The 18,993-nt window shown below is 43.5% G+C and overlaps 1 protein-coding gene across 1 annotated transcript in view; it reads right to left on the minus strand.

Moving 5' to 3' along the window:
- Positions 1-475: 475 nt before the first annotated feature.
- RAB15 (RAB15, member RAS oncogene family) overlaps positions 476-18,993 on the minus strand; it is a 57,087-nt gene continuing 38,569 nt past the window's right edge. Inside the window, exons 2-7 of the mRNA XM_021004660.2 lie at positions 13,986-14,046; positions 12,838-12,898; positions 11,228-11,305; positions 9,523-9,612; positions 4,481-4,546; positions 476-4,283 (exon numbers count right to left, since the gene is read on the minus strand). Coding sequence (XP_020860319.1) covers positions 4,125-4,283; positions 4,481-4,546; positions 9,523-9,612; positions 11,228-11,305; positions 12,838-12,898; positions 13,986-14,046 — 515 coding nt within the window. The 3' untranslated portion in view covers positions 476-4,124. The remainder of the gene's footprint in view (positions 4,284-4,480; positions 4,547-9,522; positions 9,613-11,227; positions 11,306-12,837; positions 12,899-13,985; positions 14,047-18,993) is intronic.

Consider the following 18,993-nt stretch of genomic DNA (forward strand, 5'->3'; position numbering starts at 1 on the left):
GGAGAAAAAAAAAAGAATGCTTGATTTGTGCCTCCTTTTTCCTGAAGTATCCAACACAAAGTTGAAACGGATTCAAAAGATCAGTTAGTTCCTTCTCTGTGTTTCATGCAGATAGACACTGTTCTACTCCCAAACAATTAAAAATGAGTGTTAGTTTTAAAAGACCTTCCAGAGATGATGATGATGATAATAATTAAACTTCCCTAGGAACCTCTTTTAGCAAATCAATGTTGGGAAGTTCTTCCTTGTGTCTCACTCAAATCCTACAGTTTTAAACCCATTTCTCAGGAGGATAAGAAGAGATGGTTCAGCCTCCAAAGTGGACTTCCTTGTAAGTGAAATCAGAAAAACTACAGCAGAAATCACAGTGTTATGACTTGGGGCACCTAGATCCCTCCTTTATACCAGCAACCCAAAATCCCCATTCCCCTCTCATTGAGACTTTCTGTGACAGGACTGCTGTGCTGCAGCCCAGTTCTCATTTGAAATTTCCTTTATTCTGTAAACATCTGTGTTTAAAATAGATGAGTCCCTGATCACAGTTCACACAATGAACCCCAGACACAGACAGGACAGCAATGTTCACAAGTCACGGAGATGGGCAGGGGCTCAGAAGCCAGTGTCATTTCTGGAGCAAGGCTTCATGCCAAGACAGCAGGAGCAGGGATGGTAGAGACGGGCTAATAGCCAAGGGGAGCCCTGCAATGGCCTAGGCTTCGTGCCATTCCCACGGGCCATTTCTTGGGCCTATGGAAGGGTTATGAGACACCAATACTGTTACTCCCCCCTGCCCCAAACCAGCTTCTCCCTTAAAACAAAATCCTATCTTCCACCAGCATCTACCTCCCCTAACACGCCAATTGGTGATGAAGCCTCCTTTCCAGGACCTCTAGCAAGGGGTAGAATCTGGCCCCATTCTCCTGAGGAGGGAAATGTATATCTCTGCCTGATTTACAGGGAACTAGTGCCCATCACACTCTTGTGGACATAGGGAGCGCTCAGTAAATGTGTTGATTGAATTGGAGGCTACCTTGATGCATACGTTAGCATGAGCATCCCGTGCCCAAAATAATACCGCCTTGCTCTGACCCAGTGGGGCATCCCAGGTTGAATGCAAGATGCAGACTGGCTTTATCTGCACCAAGACGCTGTGATTCCTCCTGCTGGTGATGACTTTCCCCCCTCATATGGAATTTGTTTTGTACTTCTATAATACGCTTATGTACCACTACATAGTTTAGTCATCTCTGCTTGTGTCTTACCTTTTTACCAGACTATACACTCCATAAAGGCAGGATTCCAGTATTTTACATAAACTCTGGATGGCCTCAAGCAACTAACAGTGCAGGCCCCCATCACTTCACAGTTAGACTATTGCAATACTGCTATTGGTTGGTCTACCCAACACTTTAGTCCATCCTCTGTTCAGCTGCCAAAGTGATTTTCCAAAACGCAGGTCCAAACACGTCGTCATCATATTCAGTAAACTCCAGTGACTCCCTATCACCTCCAGGATCAAATACAAAATCCTGTTTGGCATTCAAACCCTTTATAACCTAGCCCCACCTAGTCCTCCTCCCCCACCTTTCTAGTCTTCTTATACCTTACATGATCCACACCCACATACATACTCTTAGGTCCAATAACGTTGGCTTCCTTGCTTACTATTTTATGAATAAGCTCTGGGCATTTTCCCTGGCTATCCCCCATGCCTGGAATGTTCTCCTTCCTTGTCTCTGCCTCCTAGCTTCTGGGGTTTCCTTCAAGTCCCAACTAAAATCCCACCTTCTATAGGAAGCCTTCAAGCTCGAATTAATTCTAGTGCCTTCCCTCTGTTGGTTATTTCCTATTTATCCCATACATAGCTTGTTTGCACTTTTTGCTTGTTGTCTCCCCCATTACAGTGTGAGATCCTTGGGTGCAGGGCCTGTCTTTTGCCTTTCTTTGTATCCCCAGTGCTTGGCACAGTGCCTGGCACATAGGAGGCACTTAATGCTTATTGACTATCAATTAAGCATCTAATAGAGGCTTAATAAATTTAGCTGATTTAAATGGAGTCCCATCTCATCTCCTCTCCCTTAACCTTAAGTCTCTTATTAATTACAAGTCCCACATGTTCATATTTTTCCTACCAGCCTGAACCTATTCCCATTCTTATCTTCCCTGGCCTTTCTATAACCTGAGTTATAGGGAAAAGACTGAATTGAACTATTCAGATAGCGTGTTGTAAGGGGTGCATGGTCACAGACACCCTTTACTCCTTGCCATGGTATTCAATGAATTTTACTTCCAAGCTGCTGAATCCCCAGTAGTCTTGTTAGGGCCCCTATCTGAGGTATCAAGAGGCAGCTGGATAAATGACCTCTCCTCTAGGCTGCTCCTATATTAGGATGCCAGGGTGGGGGTGACCCCAAAGGAGAGCTGATTACCCTGATCTCCCAAGGGGCAAGCATACTTTCAGTCTCTTTAGACTTGAAGGCAAGTTGGCCCATCCTAGGACTGTGACATGTGGAGCCTCAGGAGCACAGGGGAAAGGAGGCATCTTCCTAAATTAGAGGCTCTGAATAAACATCACGGACTCCTTCTTTCCTGCTAGCAGCCACAGTACAATGAGTTTTCAGCTGGAAATATTCCATCACCATCAGCCCACTGGAGGAGCAAGATGTGCATACTTCATCCTTAAGGGTGCCCAGAATATCATTAATAGCTTCTCACCTAGGATCTGGTACTTCTCCCACTCTTCAGCCTCATTCCTGAAACAAAGGTAGGATATATAAAAGTCTATGACCTTCTCCCACTAATTCTTTATCAAGCAAATCCATGGATCAGGTTAGAAGGGAGTTGGATTCAAGAAAAGGGTACTGAAGAGGTACAGCTTCCCTCCCCAGTCCCAAGGGATCATGGGAAAATGGTTTTCTCAGAAAGTGAAGGCGGAAAACTAATTCCACCTTTCCTTGAGGATGTAGTCCAAGAGAGAATTGTTGCCGTCATCTCACAGACTACCCTCCTTTTCCATGGATTTTATATCTGGCCCCCCAACCAATCCCTTAAGAATTTGTCTATATTGGTAACATTAGTCCTAAAGTCTTCCCCATAGTAGGATCTCATCTCCCTGATCTACTTGCTCCAAATATAGCAGCCCAGGAACAGGAACAGAAAAATGCATGTGCTTATGAGTAAGGAGAAGATGGAAGTGAGGGAAATGAGACCCAACTTGACAAAGAAGTCAGTTTCCTCCCAAACAAGGGAGTTCTCTTCTCATCCACCCAGATTACTTTTCCTGAGCCACTTCTTTCCTTTACCCAGCCTCCTGTTGATATTTTTTTTTCTGCTTCCATGTTTAATTTTCTAGTAAAAGACTGCTCCCAAAATGCTAGAAGTAGTCAGGCAGGGTCAGACACCAGAGTGGGGGAGGGACAAAGTGGGTACTAAGGTACCATCCGCTGGGATGCTCACTCCCTCTGTCCCGATCCCTCCTGGTTTCCTCACAATACTGTGGCAAATGTGATGCAAAAAGGATGGGGCATGGGAATTAATTCCATAGGTGGTGGTACTCCCTGTGTCAGAGAGCATAGAAATAAAAAAGACTTATGAACTTGGCTCCAGCTCCTTCAACTAACCCCCACTTCAGGCGGAAGGGAACAGAGGGAAGAAAGGAATGGAGGAGTTGACAGCACTGAAGGTACCAAAGGGTAGGAGAATCATGGATGTGTGTGTGTGTGTGTGTGTGTGTGTGTGTGTGTGGTTGTGAGACAGAAAGAGGCAAAAGAGTAGATGTAGCTATGGTCTCAGGCACTCTAGGAAGGTAGGACCCAAAGAAGCAAGATGGGGGAGTAAAGAGATGGAGGTTGTAGATGCTCATCACTACACATCTTGGGAACACAGGAAGCCTGAGGCTCAGGGGAAACGTTTGAGGATGCCAGTGCCTGCAGGGGAAGAGAAGGTCACTAACAGAGGACAGGGACCCTGCTCCAGGGGCTGGACAATGTACCTACTGACATTCAATGAAGTTATCTGGGTGAGGGAAGAGCAGGAGGGGAGTGAGACCCAGAGCCCTTTACTGTCCCCTGGTCTGTGGAGGGGAAGATATGGCACAGAGCAGGGGGATGCCCTGCATGGGTTCCTCAACACCAGCAATTTTTTGAGGAGTTCCCTGTGCCTTCAGTTTTGCTGTCTTTCTCTTCCAGCTCAGCCAGTGCCAACTCCTGCCTGGCATGTGCTCGGAGACCATCAAGCTCTTTCTTGTGTGCCTGTAGAACCAGCTCTGTCAGACGAGTGAAGGACTGGGGGGAGAAAAGACACAGGTTAGCCCTGATCTTCCCACACTCTTCTGGACCTTTCCCCTTCTCATGGCCACCTGAACTCTCGGCTCTGGGAATATTTTCCTTTTTCCTTCTCTTTCCCTCAACTCCCACCATGACTGGCTCTTTACCCAGGTAAAGCAGCTGCCACATCCCCACCCTTGGTCCAGTCCACTTACCTCCTTTATGTTGAGGTTGGTGCAGGCACTAGTTTCAAAGAAGTCCATGCCATACTCTCTAGCCAGCTGCAAGGAGAAGAAAACCCCTGAGAGGGGGGGTTGGCAAGAGAGGAAGGGTAGAAAGTTGCCCTTGAAATCCCTGGAAGCTGGTAGAGAAATCAGCCTTTCCTTGGAATTACCCATCTCCTACTTCCAGAGGATATTTTCCCTTTGTCCCCATAGATAGCTCCTTAAATCGATCCTCTGGCCTCCCAACTCCCAACTTTCCCATGACTCTAACTTCATTCCCAGGGGGTGAGTTTTTCATGCTTTATTCTCTCTTCATCCCATTCTCTGGCCCAAGGATGAGGATAATGATGAACAAATAATAGAGAGTTGGAGAAGGAAGGACCGTGGGACTTGGTTTCCTGGTTATTAGACAGAGCTCCTCCAAGCTCCCTCAGACAGGTTGCCCTAGACAGAGGCAATTTTTTTTTACTGTGAAATCTCCTGCCTCAGTTCAAGCCCTGAACCCACTGAAAGAAGCTAGCAGTTCCAAGAGTTGAGGAGGCAGAGCATTTCCAGGCTAGAAGTATAGCCCATTTACAAAAGCATGGAAGGGATATGTATGAAGAACAGTAGGTAAGTTTGGCTGCAGCATCACCTGCCTTGGGTAAGGAAGGGGAGGTTCAATTCAATTCAATTCATCAAGCATTTATTGGGTATTTTGGTTTGTGTGTGTGTGTTGTCTTTCAGTCATGTCTGACTTCATGACCCTATTTCAAGTTTTCTTGGCAAAGATACTGGAGTTGTTTGTAATTTCCTTTTCCAGCTCATTTTATAGATGAGGAACTGAGGCAGACAGGGTTAAGTGACTTGCTCAGGGTCACACAGTTAGTAAATGTCTGAGGCTGGCTATGAACTCAAGAAGATGAGTCTTCCTGATTTCAGGCCCACCCCTCTATGCACTATGGCGCTTTGTTGGGGATACAAAGAGAGAATTAAAAAGCAGGTGCTGTCCACATCCACATCCAACCTCACATTGGAAATATCCATCTCTTCGACTTCCTTAGGAGAGGGGAGTCATGTGTAATTAGATTAGAAAAAATGGGCTGAAGTTAGATTGTGAAAGACTTTCAACATCAAGTAAAGGGATTTATATTTTATTTTAGAGGCACTGGGGAGCCAATGGAAATTCTTGAGCAATGCCGTGACATGGCCAGACCATTGATTCTTTCAGAGCACCAATGTGGCAGCTGTGTGGAAGATGGATTGGAGAGGGGAAGGATGAAACAGGAAGACAGATTAGGAGTTTCCTTATTACAATGATCCAGGCAAGATTGGTGATGAGGCCCTGCCTAGACTACAGTGATTATGGTATCAGGAGAAGGACTCAATTGATAAGATTTCAGATCTTGCTTAACATCCCACGTAGCCATCTACCAGTCACTAGGGCCTACCTCAGGCATGGGCACTGTGCCACCCTGTCTGCTCTTTGTCTCACTCGGAAAACTAACCTTCTAGATTCTCACCTTCACATCCACCTCTATCTCAAATGCTCCTCTACTAGATTAATCCTCTCATTTTTAGGACAATGTCCTGGGGCTGATCTATCTTGATTGGTGGAATTAGTGAAAACTTATCTAACCTACCTCAGAGTTTCTGGTCAAAACAGAAACAACTGCTATTTACATTCATTCTGAGCCAATCAGGGTCCAAACAGTGACCAAGTGGTCTGGGACCAGAGTGATTTGGGGTTAAGGCTGGTCTTTAAGAGAAAAGAAAACAAAAAAAAAGTTTTCGAGATTAAAATTTACATTCCCTTTGGGCAGAGCACCGGGTAGGAAAGGGTGTGATACCCTATGTGGAGAGAGAAAAGGAAGAAAAGAAAGGAATCTGTTTTTTTTAAAGAGGCCATTCTTTGTCTCTTTTTTTAAAAATTAAGCCTTAATCCCTGAATAGGCAGTGCCTCAGTCAAACTGAGACCTGTTAAAGATCTTAGCATGACAAGACCAAGTTCCTTACTGCATCCGGGGCCATCTCCAGTCGTCCTGATCCATATCTGGCCACTGGACCCAGATGGCTCTGGAGAAAGCGAGGCTGGTGACTTTGCACAGCCCTCCCTCACTTCAGTCCAATTCACTTGCATGTCATGGCATTGCCTCTTTGATGTCATGGTCCTCTTCAAGAACAAAGGTCAAACAGCAACCTCACCTGCCGTACCGTACCCTGCTTCACATCCCATTCAGCCGACCTGCCCCTACACTCCCTACACACCTTTGTACCTCATTCCCACCTTTTATTTTATGACTCCATTCAAATTCTTGTGATTGCCTAGGCCAAAAGTCTCCCTTACTAGGAAGTCATTTCCCCTATTAGAATAGAACCTCACCCATTTCCATGATTATTTGCTTAACTCTTACTTGTTTGTAATAGGTTTCATTTCTCTTACTTTCTTGGTGGAGAGATGGAAAGATAGAAAGAAAAGAATTCAGGGATGAAAATAAAATAAAATTTATTTTTGAAAAAGAATGTAAGCTTTTTGAGGGCAGATCTGACAGACAGGAAATGATCCATGGCAGACAGGTGTCAAGAAAGCCCAGGGAAGAAGGAATATCTAGATTCAGAGATTCCTAAAGCCCCTTGGGGGCACTAGAACAATCCAGGGGGTTGGAAGTAGCCTCAGTTGCAATCTTGGGACGTTGAATAAAAATAAAGGAACAGTGGAAACATTAAGGAAAGAAGAGAAGAGAAGAAAATTTTGAAAAACTGTTTGTACATGTTTCACCTGTTGTGTAACAGAGTTAAAGTCCCAGTGATTACATTGTTTTCCAAATAAATACAAGATGCAAGTTATAACTAGTCAGTGGTCAGGTACGCTGACAACCTTAACAAACAAGTGTTAGCAGGTGAGCTTGTAGCACGTTGTCAGGAAGTCCAGCACGCATCGGCAGGAATATGTGTGTGTAATGACTTGTTACAATACAATACTATGTGGTTATGTGATACAATATTGTGTCATCAAAATTTCAATGCAGAAAAAAACAAATTTACAATAAATTGTTAAATTTAAGATGCATTTTTTTAAAAAAAATTTATTTTGAAATGATGCAAATTTTTTAAAAAAAAACCCTTCAAAGGTTAAAGAAAGTAGATTTCCAGGGGGGCACTAAGCAATTTTTTTTCTTTTTAATGGGGAAGGTAGGCCAAATAGGTTTGGGAACCTCTGAAGGAGGGCGTGGTGCACAGTGCAAATGGCTACACAGAGGTCAAGAAAGATGAGAACTGAAGAAAGGCCGCTGATCCATTCATTCCTTTATTTATCTTGGGAGAGGCAAGGCCGCAGGAGTTTGTTGATGCATTGCTGATGCTGAGGTCTTTGGGTTTGTGTCCTGCTCTCTCCCTGACCTCATCTGGGGTTCTCTCGGCAAAGATGCTGGAGGGGTTGGCCATGACCTTCTCCAGCTCCGTTTACAGATGAGGAAACTGAGGCAAACAGGGTTAAGTGACTGGCCCAGGGTCACCCAGCTAAGCTAGTAAGTGTCTGAGCCAGATTTGAACTCAGGTCCTCTGGACTCTAGAGCCAACACTCTATCCACTGTGCCACCTAGCTGCCTGGCTGATGGCTATTTTAGTGAATTCCAAATTACTTAGAAGGCAAATCTTAGATTTCTTAGATTAGAAGCTCTTGGGGTATGCTAAAAGGATGTGTCTGGGTACAGACCTGGGGAGGGGCCTACAGCTGGCAGGGGCAATGTAGCTCTGGCGGGCAACAAAGTGACCCCTAGCAAGAAGGGGAGGGAGGAAAGCCATTGAATTTAGTGAAAAAAAGGACCGTTGGTGAATTCTGCAGAACAATTTCAACTGAAAGGGGAGCAGGAGGATGAAACTAGGAAACTGCATGGCAAGGGTTAAGAAATGAGCAAGAATTGAGAAAGTAGAAATAGGATCAAGTGAGGGCTTTTTTTTAAAGGATGGGGGACACCTGGGGAGATTTGTAGGTAGCAGAGGAAAGGCCAGTGGATGAAGAGACATTGAAAATTAGGGAGAGAGAAAGGGTATAAACTCCTGAAGAATTCAGGAGGGAACTCCCTGAGAGAATTAGATTAAAGGCCCAGAACTGAGTTTGGGTCTTGCCTCAGGCACTCCCTAGCTGTGTGACCCTGGACAAGTCATTTAATCTCAGTCTCATCACAGGTACCTATCTCACAGGGTAGCCGTGAGGATCAAATGAAATTATCAATCAATACATAAACATTTGTTAAGTGCCTCCTACGTGCCAAGCACTGTGCTAAGCAAATGCTGGGGACACAAAGAGAGGCAAAAGACAGTCCCTGACCTCAAGGAGCTCCCAGTCTAAGGAAGAAGACAACATGCAGACACATCTATACAAAGCAAGCTATATGCAGGATAAAGAGAAGATAATTAACAGAGGGAAAGCACTGGAATTAAGAGGATTTGTGCTTGTAGAAGGTGGGATTTTTAGTTAAGAGTTAAAAGAAGCCAAAGAGGTCAGTAGTTGGAGAAGAGGAAGAGTATATAAAGTACTTTCCAATCTTACAGTATCACGTAAATGTGAGTTATTATTATTTTTTTGTTGTTGTTGTAACTCTCTCCATCAGGGTCTGTGATGCTTATGCTAATTTATGGTGATGATGACAATAAAGTTCTTTATGAAGCAGCTGTTCAGAAATAGAGCTTTGTTCTTCATCAGATCTCCTCGATTGGCCCATTTACCCCAGTGGCACCATGAAAGATTTGGTGGGGAGAAGGGATTAAAACAATAATAGTAATAATAGCTAGCACTAGAATAGCACTTTGCTTTAAAGTTTGCAAAGCACTTTACAAATATTATCTCATTTGATCCTCACAACAACCCAGGGAGGTAGGTACTATTATTATCCCCTTCATACAGATGAGGATACTGAGGCAGGAAGAGATCAAATGATTTACCCAGAGTCACACAAAGCCAGTAAGTGACTGAGGCTGCAATTAGAACCTATGTCTTCCTGACCCCTTGTCAGGTACTCTGTCCACTATGCCACAGCTTTCCCCAAACTTACCTGCTGGCCTTGTTCTCTTCCCACTTGCCTCTTCTGTTCTTCATCAGCCTTATTCCCAATAAGGATTTTCTGGACTCCCTCTGGTGCATACTAGGAACAAAGAAGAAAGGACCACTATGACCTACTGGCTCCCTTCCATCTCATCCCCATTGCTGTAGAGTACCATTATCCCCAGAGCTCTGCCACTAAACCATCTCCAGGATCAGGAGCCACTGGGGCATTGCAGTGGCTTGTCTGTCCAGTTCCCCTAGCAACAGCCCGGTTCAACTTATAGGGTATCTCAGCAGGGTTGCCACAGTGGCAGCTTAGGGTACACAATTGTCTGCCTCAAGTTGGTGCTTTAGACGTTTAGAGCCTCAGAATGTTGGAGCCAAGAGAGACTTGGATATGATCTAGGCCGGGGGCGGGGAACCTGCAGCCTCAAGGCCACGTGTGGCCCTCTAGGTCCTTGGGTGCAGCCGTCTGACTGAGTCCAAGTTTTACAGAACAAACCTTTTTATTGAGGGGATTTGTTCTGTGAAGTTTGGATTCAGTCAGAGGACCTAGAGGGCTATTCTTGAGGCCACATCTAGGCTAAGCTCCCTCATTTTACAGATGCTCTAAGACTTCTAGGACTTTTAGATTTGGAAGGATCCCCAGCAATCAGGCTTTTCACCATTCTTATATCATGGACCTCTTTGGCAGTTTAGTGAAAACCGCGGACCTCTCCTCAGAATAATATTGTTAGTGATAATCATTTAAGATCAATTGAGCTCCAATAAAGGCCAAAAAACCTGAATTAATCTTTTTCTCTCTGAGTGAACTAAAAACACTCCTTCCTGTGTCAGCAAATTCCAGGACCAGATGGAACTGCTGTTTGTTATCACTGGGCCCAGGACTGTGGGACCAGATGCTCTTCTTGAATAATGGTACTTTTCTTATCTTGAGTTTCTATTGACACTTTGGCATTCTTATGTTAAACAAACATACGGAGGCTGTATTTTTTTTGTAACACAGACATCCTGAGTCTGATCGCTCTAAACTGTATAAAAGTTCTCTCATTTTGCTTAATCTCTGAGTCAGAATCACATCTGGCTCCCATGTTAACATGATTCGCTAGCTAAAAGGGAATAAACTATATAATCATGTATCACCTAACTTGTTTGCTTTCTTTAACCAAACTTTCAGGTTAACATTAGTATATATGATAAATTACATAGGATTAAAAAGGAAACTCAAGGTTACTGAAAACAAAAATGGAATTTTTCCCCCTATCCATGTTCACTGACCCTGTGAGATCAGTCTATGGACCCAAGGGTAAGAACCCCATTGCAGGTCATCTAGTCCAACCCCCTGATTTCAAAATGAGAAAAATAGAGGTCAGAGAAGTAAGATGACTTGCCCAAAGTCACCATGCTAGTTATTAGGGAAGCCTCAATGAGAACCCAGATATCTAGACTCCCATTTGATTCTATCCCATCCAGCCCTGGAGGCCTAGGGAAAAAAAGTAATTCATAGATCAGGGTGAGGGTTGACGCAAATCTTGACCCAAACTAAGTCAGTGGAAGAAATATAGGGTGTGATAACTTTGAACTCTTCTTGGGGTCCTGCTTTGGTCCTCAATCCATGGGAACCGGGACCTAGAATTTATTCTTCAGTCTCAGAGCTCTACGCCTTCCCCTCTCACCTCCTGCCTTCACTTAAAGGGAGATGTGGTTTATCTTACCTCGTCCACATCACTGACCCACTTCATGATGTGCTGGTAAGATCGCTCGCTGCTGATGTCATAGACTAAAAATATTCCCTGAGATAAAGAGAGAGAGAGAGAATAAGGAATACACATAGAAATACACAGAAAAATATCCTGAGAATTAATTAAGTCAAAAGAGGGCACTTCAGTATCATAACTGCTAGGGCCCAATCTCCCTTCTTCATGCAGGGTATGTGTGCTATGCTGACTACCCACACCCTCTTACCACCAACCCCGCTCAAAGCCACTTTGGTTTGTGATAAAATTTCCTCTGGTCTTCAGGAGATGATTTTCTGTGCTCAATTAATCCACTTATGTATATATCTCTTTGTGTATATGCCGTATCCTCCTGACTCTATATTCCACTAGAGAAAAGGTCTTATTTTTCACACAGTTTTTCACGCAGTAGGAAACAAAAAAAAAATTTGTTGAATTGGACATTGTTCCAAGGATCCCCTACCTTCTTCAGAGACCATTTCATTTTTATCTTTGTATTCTGTTGCCTGGAACATAATAGGTCCTAAATCATTGCTTGTTTTTTGTTGTGGGGTTTTTTTTTTGGCAATTGGGGTTAAGTGACTTGCCCAGGGTCACACAGCTAGTAAGTGTCAAGTGTTTGGTCTGAGGTCAGATTTGAACTCAGGTCCTCCTGACTTCAGGGCTGGTGCTCTATCCACTGTGCCACCTAGCTGCCCCCTAAATCATTGCTTATTGATTGATTGACCTCCTGATACCCTTGATGACCCCAAGACCTCATTCACACTTCTCCATTTTGCACTTATGCATTATTTTGTACTATAGTCATACGTGTATGGATCCATTCCAGGGCTTAGTACAGTGCCTGGCACATAGTAGGTGCTTAATCAATGTTTTTTGACTGACTGATTGACATTTTCTAAGACCATTAAGTCATGGAGTGACTGCAGTCCGTATCACTACTACAGTGATAAAATCACTATGAGAATATATGTATCATAATCCCCCTCTGTTGAATTGTAAGCTTCATGAAGGCAGCAAATAAATTGCTGAAAGAAAGCATTTATGAGACTTGCTCTAGGTGAATCTGTGCTAAATGTTGGAGATAAATGTTAGAGGCTTTGTCTTAGTTAAATTTTGCATCTCCTTCAGCATCTAGCATCACAAAAAGGAAGAGGTCTCCGATGGAATGGAAAAAGAAACTATGCCCCGAACACTCATAGGCTGCAAGCTCACCTCTTGCATCTTTCCCATAAAAGCACAATGGAGTTCTTAAATTTCCGCTTCCTAATGGAATGTTAGAATGACCTTGACTTAAGCCACTCAGTTTGCATTAATGCCCTGAGGCTACTCATCCCCACACTGTCCATTTCCTTGTTGCCTTCAGGAAGCAGACAGAACAGGTAAAACCGCACCATCCACACTGGAGGAGGCTGTCACAGAAGTATTAGAACAGGCATTTAATAAATGTTTGTTAAGTTTGCTGAAAATACGGAAACCCACATACTCTTCTCCATATGCAAACTAAGGGTATTTCTTCCAGTATCCTTTGCACAGAGAGCCTCAGAATCAAGTCTCTCTACCCTCCAACTTCCTGGGCAAGGACTCACCTGGGCCCGTCTGTAGTACTGCTTGGTGATGGTCTGATATCTTTCCTGCCCTGCAGTATCCCTGAAACAGAAAGCCAGGTTCTCCAAAATAAGGACATGGTACAACAAGAATGGGGAGGGAAGGAGTGAGAAGGAAAGGGAAGACAATCTTATCCTGAAAGAGGACAAAACTAGAGAGTTGAATGTGTAAACCAATAGAGTTTTATGCCTCAGGACCTGGCAGGAAATAGGGACCTGATTATGAAGAGGAGAAGCCAGATCTGGCTATGAGCTTGCATAAGAGAAGACACAAGCTTCCTTGCCCTCCAGGCAACCATGCATCTGAGCCAGAAAAGGCAGTGAATCTGGGCATCTCTGGGAAAGTCCGAACATATGGCTGGATGATGGAAGAGGGGACTGCTTTAATCCCTAAACTGCCTCCCTCAGTTCTCCAGGGATCTCCCTTGAAAGCCCCTCTTACATTGCTCCCCGGTCGAGATACAATTCCTACATATTCCAATATCGCCTGGGGTTTTGGATCAGAGAGCCACAGTGACTTCTTGTGGTCACATAGGGAAACTGTACCACGGTTCTCTGGGAGGTCCCCAAAGTTGTAGAACTTGCCTTCACACAATGGTTTCCTTAGTTCTTCTTTCCCTCTTCCTCCCCCCACACACCTGGACTGTGAGACACAGTGCACAAGAAAATTTGTTTTGATTCTGTCTAATCTATGACCCTTCTGTTTCCCTCCCCAAGAGATGTTTGAGGACTCTCGGGCAAACCTAGGACTTCTATATGGATGATGCTTAAGGTGTAAGGTTTGTTGCTCTTCAGTCATTTGGTTGTATCCACCTCTATGTACCCCATGGACAAGTGTCTATGGGATTTTCTTGGCAAAGATACCAGAGGGGCTTGTCATTTCCTTCTCCAGTGTGTCCCCATTTTAAAGATGAGGCAATGGGGCAAGTAGGGATTAAGTAATTTGCCCAGGGTCACACACCTAGAAAGTGTCAGAGTCTGGATTTGAACTCAGAGCTTCCTGACTCCAGGCCCAGTGACAGTTTAAGGGTAGCCTAGCATTAAAGTTGGGCTGCAATTCTGTCCCTCTCTTCCCCAGGAAGCAATCCCACATGCCTGCTGCTTCCTTGTTCTCCTCCCATCTAACTCACCAAATCTGTATCCGAACTTTGATGCCATCTACTTCTATAGTCTTCATCTTAAAGTCAACTCCTGAGGGGAGAGAGGAGAGAAGGAACAGGTTAAGAGATGCCCCCATCAGAATTGAGAAAGCTCAAGGAAAAAACTAGAAATTTATAAAGGGCTAAGGAACATGACTGGAGGACTCCCTCCTCTCACTCTGGCCAGAAGACAGGGTCATGTGAAGCAGAAGGCTGCTGGGGAGGCAGGAAGAGGCAGAAGTAACATAAGGGAGTTTTTCATAGTTGCCTCAATTAACAGCTTTAAAACATCCAAAAATCTGTCTTACTGTACTTGTGTGAAGTCTATTTATACATTCGGGAAAAACTTCTTGTGTTTACCCCAGCCTGGAGTTTTAATCCCTAGAAATAGCAATTGTATACCTTGTTTTTTTCCTTCTACCACATTGATCTTGAGGAGGGATTATCACGTTCTCCTGAGCACTATCAGCTGATCGGGGGGGATGTTTACAGAGCTTGGAGTGGGGAAAGGACAGCCTTATTTTAACTCTTATCTTGGACCATTGTACATATGAGTGAAAACTAGGGTTGGTTGGAAAGGCTACCATGGCCCTAGGCAACAGAACATCAGGCCCTTTAGAATTGTATATGTACGTAAGCCTAAGGTGCATGACACAGGCAAGCCCAATCTACTGGTAAAACCAGTCCAGAACAGAAGCATTTGCCCACATGTGGGGAGATTTGTGGCAAAGGGAGACAGTGGAGAATGTAATGTGTCACCCGCAGAGATGGGGGATAAATTTGTCAAGAGGCAAAGAAATGCTTCCAGCTTCTTCAAAGGTAAGTGACTCTACTATACGATAGTCTCTAGGAACACTGACCACAATACTCATGTTAGTTTAAATAATCTGGGCTCTATTTCGCGTGTCATTTGGGTAGCATTGCATGAGTTTTCATCAGCTAGAGGGACAGGCTTAGTATTACATTAGATGGATTGTGTCCTCAGTTAGCTCCATACCTAGAAAAGTGGATAACTAAACAGGCATGTCAATATGTTAAGGTATGTAAGCCAGACAGCACCTCTGGATTTCCTAGGTCTAATTATTTATGGGAAAAGTTCATGGTAAGAAAGTGGATATGGCATCCAGTTTCTGGGGACAGCAGTTGGTAGGGTACCTGGTGCGTGGAAAGATGCCTTGACTTCCTACCCTGCTTTTGTCTTTCACCATTTAGGATTTGGGCCACTGCTCCCCTTTGTCTTTACTCTCACACCCAGTTATTCTTCTTCCTCTCCCCTCCCCAAAACCTCTATCACCAATATATCCACCTAGACTATCTTCTTCAGGATTTCAACCTTTCACATGTGAGACACATTTTTCCTCCACCCTGACCTCTAAATTGGACCCTGTCCTATGTTAAAGATCCTTGTCTCTCTCATTATCCCAAAAGTGCCAGCCTCCAACATGGACACTGAACAGAAAAAAATGAATATTGCCTCTGATTTCTATTGTATTGATTTTACAATGTAACTGACTTTATGCTATATTGATTTTTATAACTGAGTTACTATTTGCCTGAACTCACCTTGCTCAGAAATGCAGTTTTTCCCTCTGAGTTAGTTTAAAGGTATGGTTGAAAGGGAATGTTGTTATCACTCATGCAGTTAGCCCCTGGGACATATGCTTGTCTGTAAGCCCCAACCAGCTTGACCTTGTGTCATTCCCCCCCTAAAAGACAAGTCTTCTGTCCTTGCCTGTCCTTGTGCAATTAGGGGAGGTTTGATTTCCCCCAAGGGGACAACAAATCTGGTGGTTCTGATTTCCTACCTAAGATTATAAGAGGTAGACGAGTCCCATAAAACAATTAACATTCCTTAATTGTCAGAGAATGGTATGATTAGCCACACCTGAATGCCAACCCACTTTTCCTAGGTTAACCTAATGTAAGGTTCCAAAACTGCCCAGACCCCTCCCTTCCTTTCCTATATATAAAGAGGGTCCCCTCCCCTTCTCACTTGGGTCACTGGCCTTACTGAGGCAGCCAATCTGACCCACTTTGTTAACAGTTATATGCATCACTATTAATAATCTGATTTTGCTCTGAGTATGTGCCTCAGTCTACCTTTATTGCCTTTACTTGCCACAGCTCAGAAGGACCATTCAAAGTTCAAACTTCAACATTCCCAAGTCAAAGTCTCCTTTTACCCACCTTAGTGGTCTATTCCCTCTTCCCTAGACCTTCCCAAGGGCCAACAATCACAGGCTAAGGTGATTTAACAACGGATGAGACTTTGAAAATCAAATAGGAGAGGCTAGTCTTTTCTACTGTCTCCACTACTTGACTCTCCCTCTGAGAATGCACACATTTTGAATGGAGGGTCTTTAGCTTCTAGGCTTCACTTCATAGCTAGCTGTTGAAGAGGCAGTGTGGTGCATAAGAAACAACTCTGTGTATGGAGTCAGAGGAGCTATCACCTCCAGGCTTTGCCACTCATCATCACTGTGACTTTGGGAAGCCACCAACCCTTTGGGGGCTGTTTCCTCATCAGGAGAATGAGGGGGTTGGACTGTAGAACTTCTAAGGCCTCTTCCAACTCTAAATATATGGTCCTGACATCATTCTCTTCCTCTGAGCCTGTCTACCTGGGGAATTTGCTGATATAAAAAGATTATTCCATCCATTCTTCATCCTGACCCCAGCATTTGTGATGCTGTGATAGTCTGATCCATGACAGTGGAGTTTAGGTAATTACACTTTCTCTCTGTACACCACCATTACCAGCCCCTCCCAGGTAAACTCTTCTTCAGGTATTGTCTCTCATTGCCTAACTTTTAGTGCTCCCTTAGAGGAAGGCTGAAGGACGGATATTGCTAATTCTTTTCCACTTTCATTTGAGGGAAATTTATTTTTAATGGGTAAATTGTACCCCAGAGAGGCAACAATGGCATAATGAACAGGGAACTGTCCTTAGAATCAAGAAAACAAGGGTTCAAGTCCTTTCTCTGATGAATACTAGCTGTGTGGTATGGTCTAAGTCACTTGACCTCTCTCTTTTTTTCTTTTTTTCGGCAATTGGGGTTAAGTGACTTGCCTAGGGTCACACAGCTAGTAAGTGCCAAGTGTTTGGTCTGAGGCCGGATTTGAACTCAGGTCCTCTTGACTTCAAGGCCAGTGCTCTATACACTGTGCCACCTAGCTGCCCCTTGACCTCTCTCTTTTCAAAAAAATTTTCTTATTCTGAATTTAACAAACATCAAATAGCATGGGCATTTACCTACACAATGTAGAACAGAAAAAGGAGAATATTACATGAAATTACATATAGAAGAGTAATAGGTGATACAATGAATAGAGCACTGGACTTAGAGTCAGAAAGACTTGAATCCAAACCTGATCACATCTTTTAGTGATGTAACCCTGGACAAAATCACTTACCCCCCACCTGCCTTGGTTTCCTCATCTGTAAAATGGAGATAATAACAGCACCTAACTCCCACGGTTGTTGTAAAAATAAAATGAGATACTTTGGAAAGCTCTATATAAATGCTATTTATCATTATGATTATTATTACTGCCGCTTGCATTTTTTTTCAGGTATAGAAGATCAATCCATATCAAAGCTGTCCTGCTTCTTTGGTCTTCTTTCTTTGTTTTTTAATACTTTTTTTTTTGAGGTAATAGGGTCACACAGCTAGTAAGTATCTGAGGTCAGATTTGAACTCATGTCCTCCTGACTCCAGGTCCGGTGCTTCATCCACTATGCCACCTTGCTGCCCTCTGGTCTTTTTTCCTTCTTTTCTCTCCATTTTGAAAAAAGCTGCCTCAATAACTCTCTTTTCAGTCTTGGAGTTTTTTGTTTTCTTTTATTTTCTTTTTCTGTTACCCTGTCCGTATCTTTCCTTACCTTCCAACATTCCCCCTTACTTACATATATTGCACAAATAAGGAACAGAGAAAAGAAGCAACTTTCCCAAGGTCAAATACTGAGACTATAATGTTTAAACAGAAAACAAGTACCTAGGCACAACATAGGAACCCCGCACCCTGGCCAACACCAGGGGTTCCCAACTACCAAGAGAGCCTTCTTCTGCCTCTACAATGCCAACCAATTCTTTCAATTAATTCCTCACTTGAACTCCAAACTATAGGGTTTGTCCACTAATTTATCATTGGAGCATGTTACAAGCTTTCCAAAAAACTAGACAAATTGAATCCATTTTCTCTCCATCCAGACCAATAATTATTTAATTAGAAAGAAAACTGAACACCCTGAACCAAATCAAGCTGGTCATACGTGATTCATTTTTCACCAGTTGGGGCTGACTCATATCTACTGAGCTGTACTTTTCCAAGTGGGCAATGCCTGGCAGCCTAGAACAAGAGCAAACACATACAAGAGGGATATCGGATGTGAGCCAGGCTGAAATGTTCGGGCTTGATCTCTCTCCCCAGGACAGTTACTGTGGTAAATTCACATACCTGAGAACTGTGCCTTGTATGATCAACACAGACTCTTCAAGACCCCATTTGGGGTTTTCTTGGGAAAGATACTCAAGTGATTTGCCATTTCCTTCTCCAGATCATTTTACAGATGAGGAAACTGAGGCATACAGGGTCAAGTGACTTGCTCACCAGGGTCACACAGCTAGTGTCAGAGGCCAGAATTTGAACTCATGAAGATGACTCTTCCTGACTCCAGGCCCAGCACTCTATCCACTGTGCCATCTGGATGCCCAGGTTATATAGATATAGATATCGATATTGATATAGATGCAGATGCAGATATAGATATCAATGTAGATATATGTACATAGATGTATATATACAAAATAATTATAAAACAGTGGATTAATAACAATATATCCATAATATATTAAAGGCATTCATGGTTTTTAAAAATTTAACCTTCATAAGGACCATGTGAAACAAGAATTGTGTGGACAGGAATTGCCATCAACAATACATATCGGGAGATTGTGACACAAAAAGGTTGAATGCCTTGCGCACGGCAAGGTCATGT

This window comes from Phascolarctos cinereus, unplaced genomic scaffold (assembly GCF_003287225.1).
Source record: "Phascolarctos cinereus isolate Bilbo 61053 unplaced genomic scaffold, phaCin_HiC Scaffold_3;HRSCAF=262, whole genome shotgun sequence".
NCBI lineage: Eukaryota > Metazoa > Chordata > Mammalia > Diprotodontia > Phascolarctidae > Phascolarctos > Phascolarctos cinereus.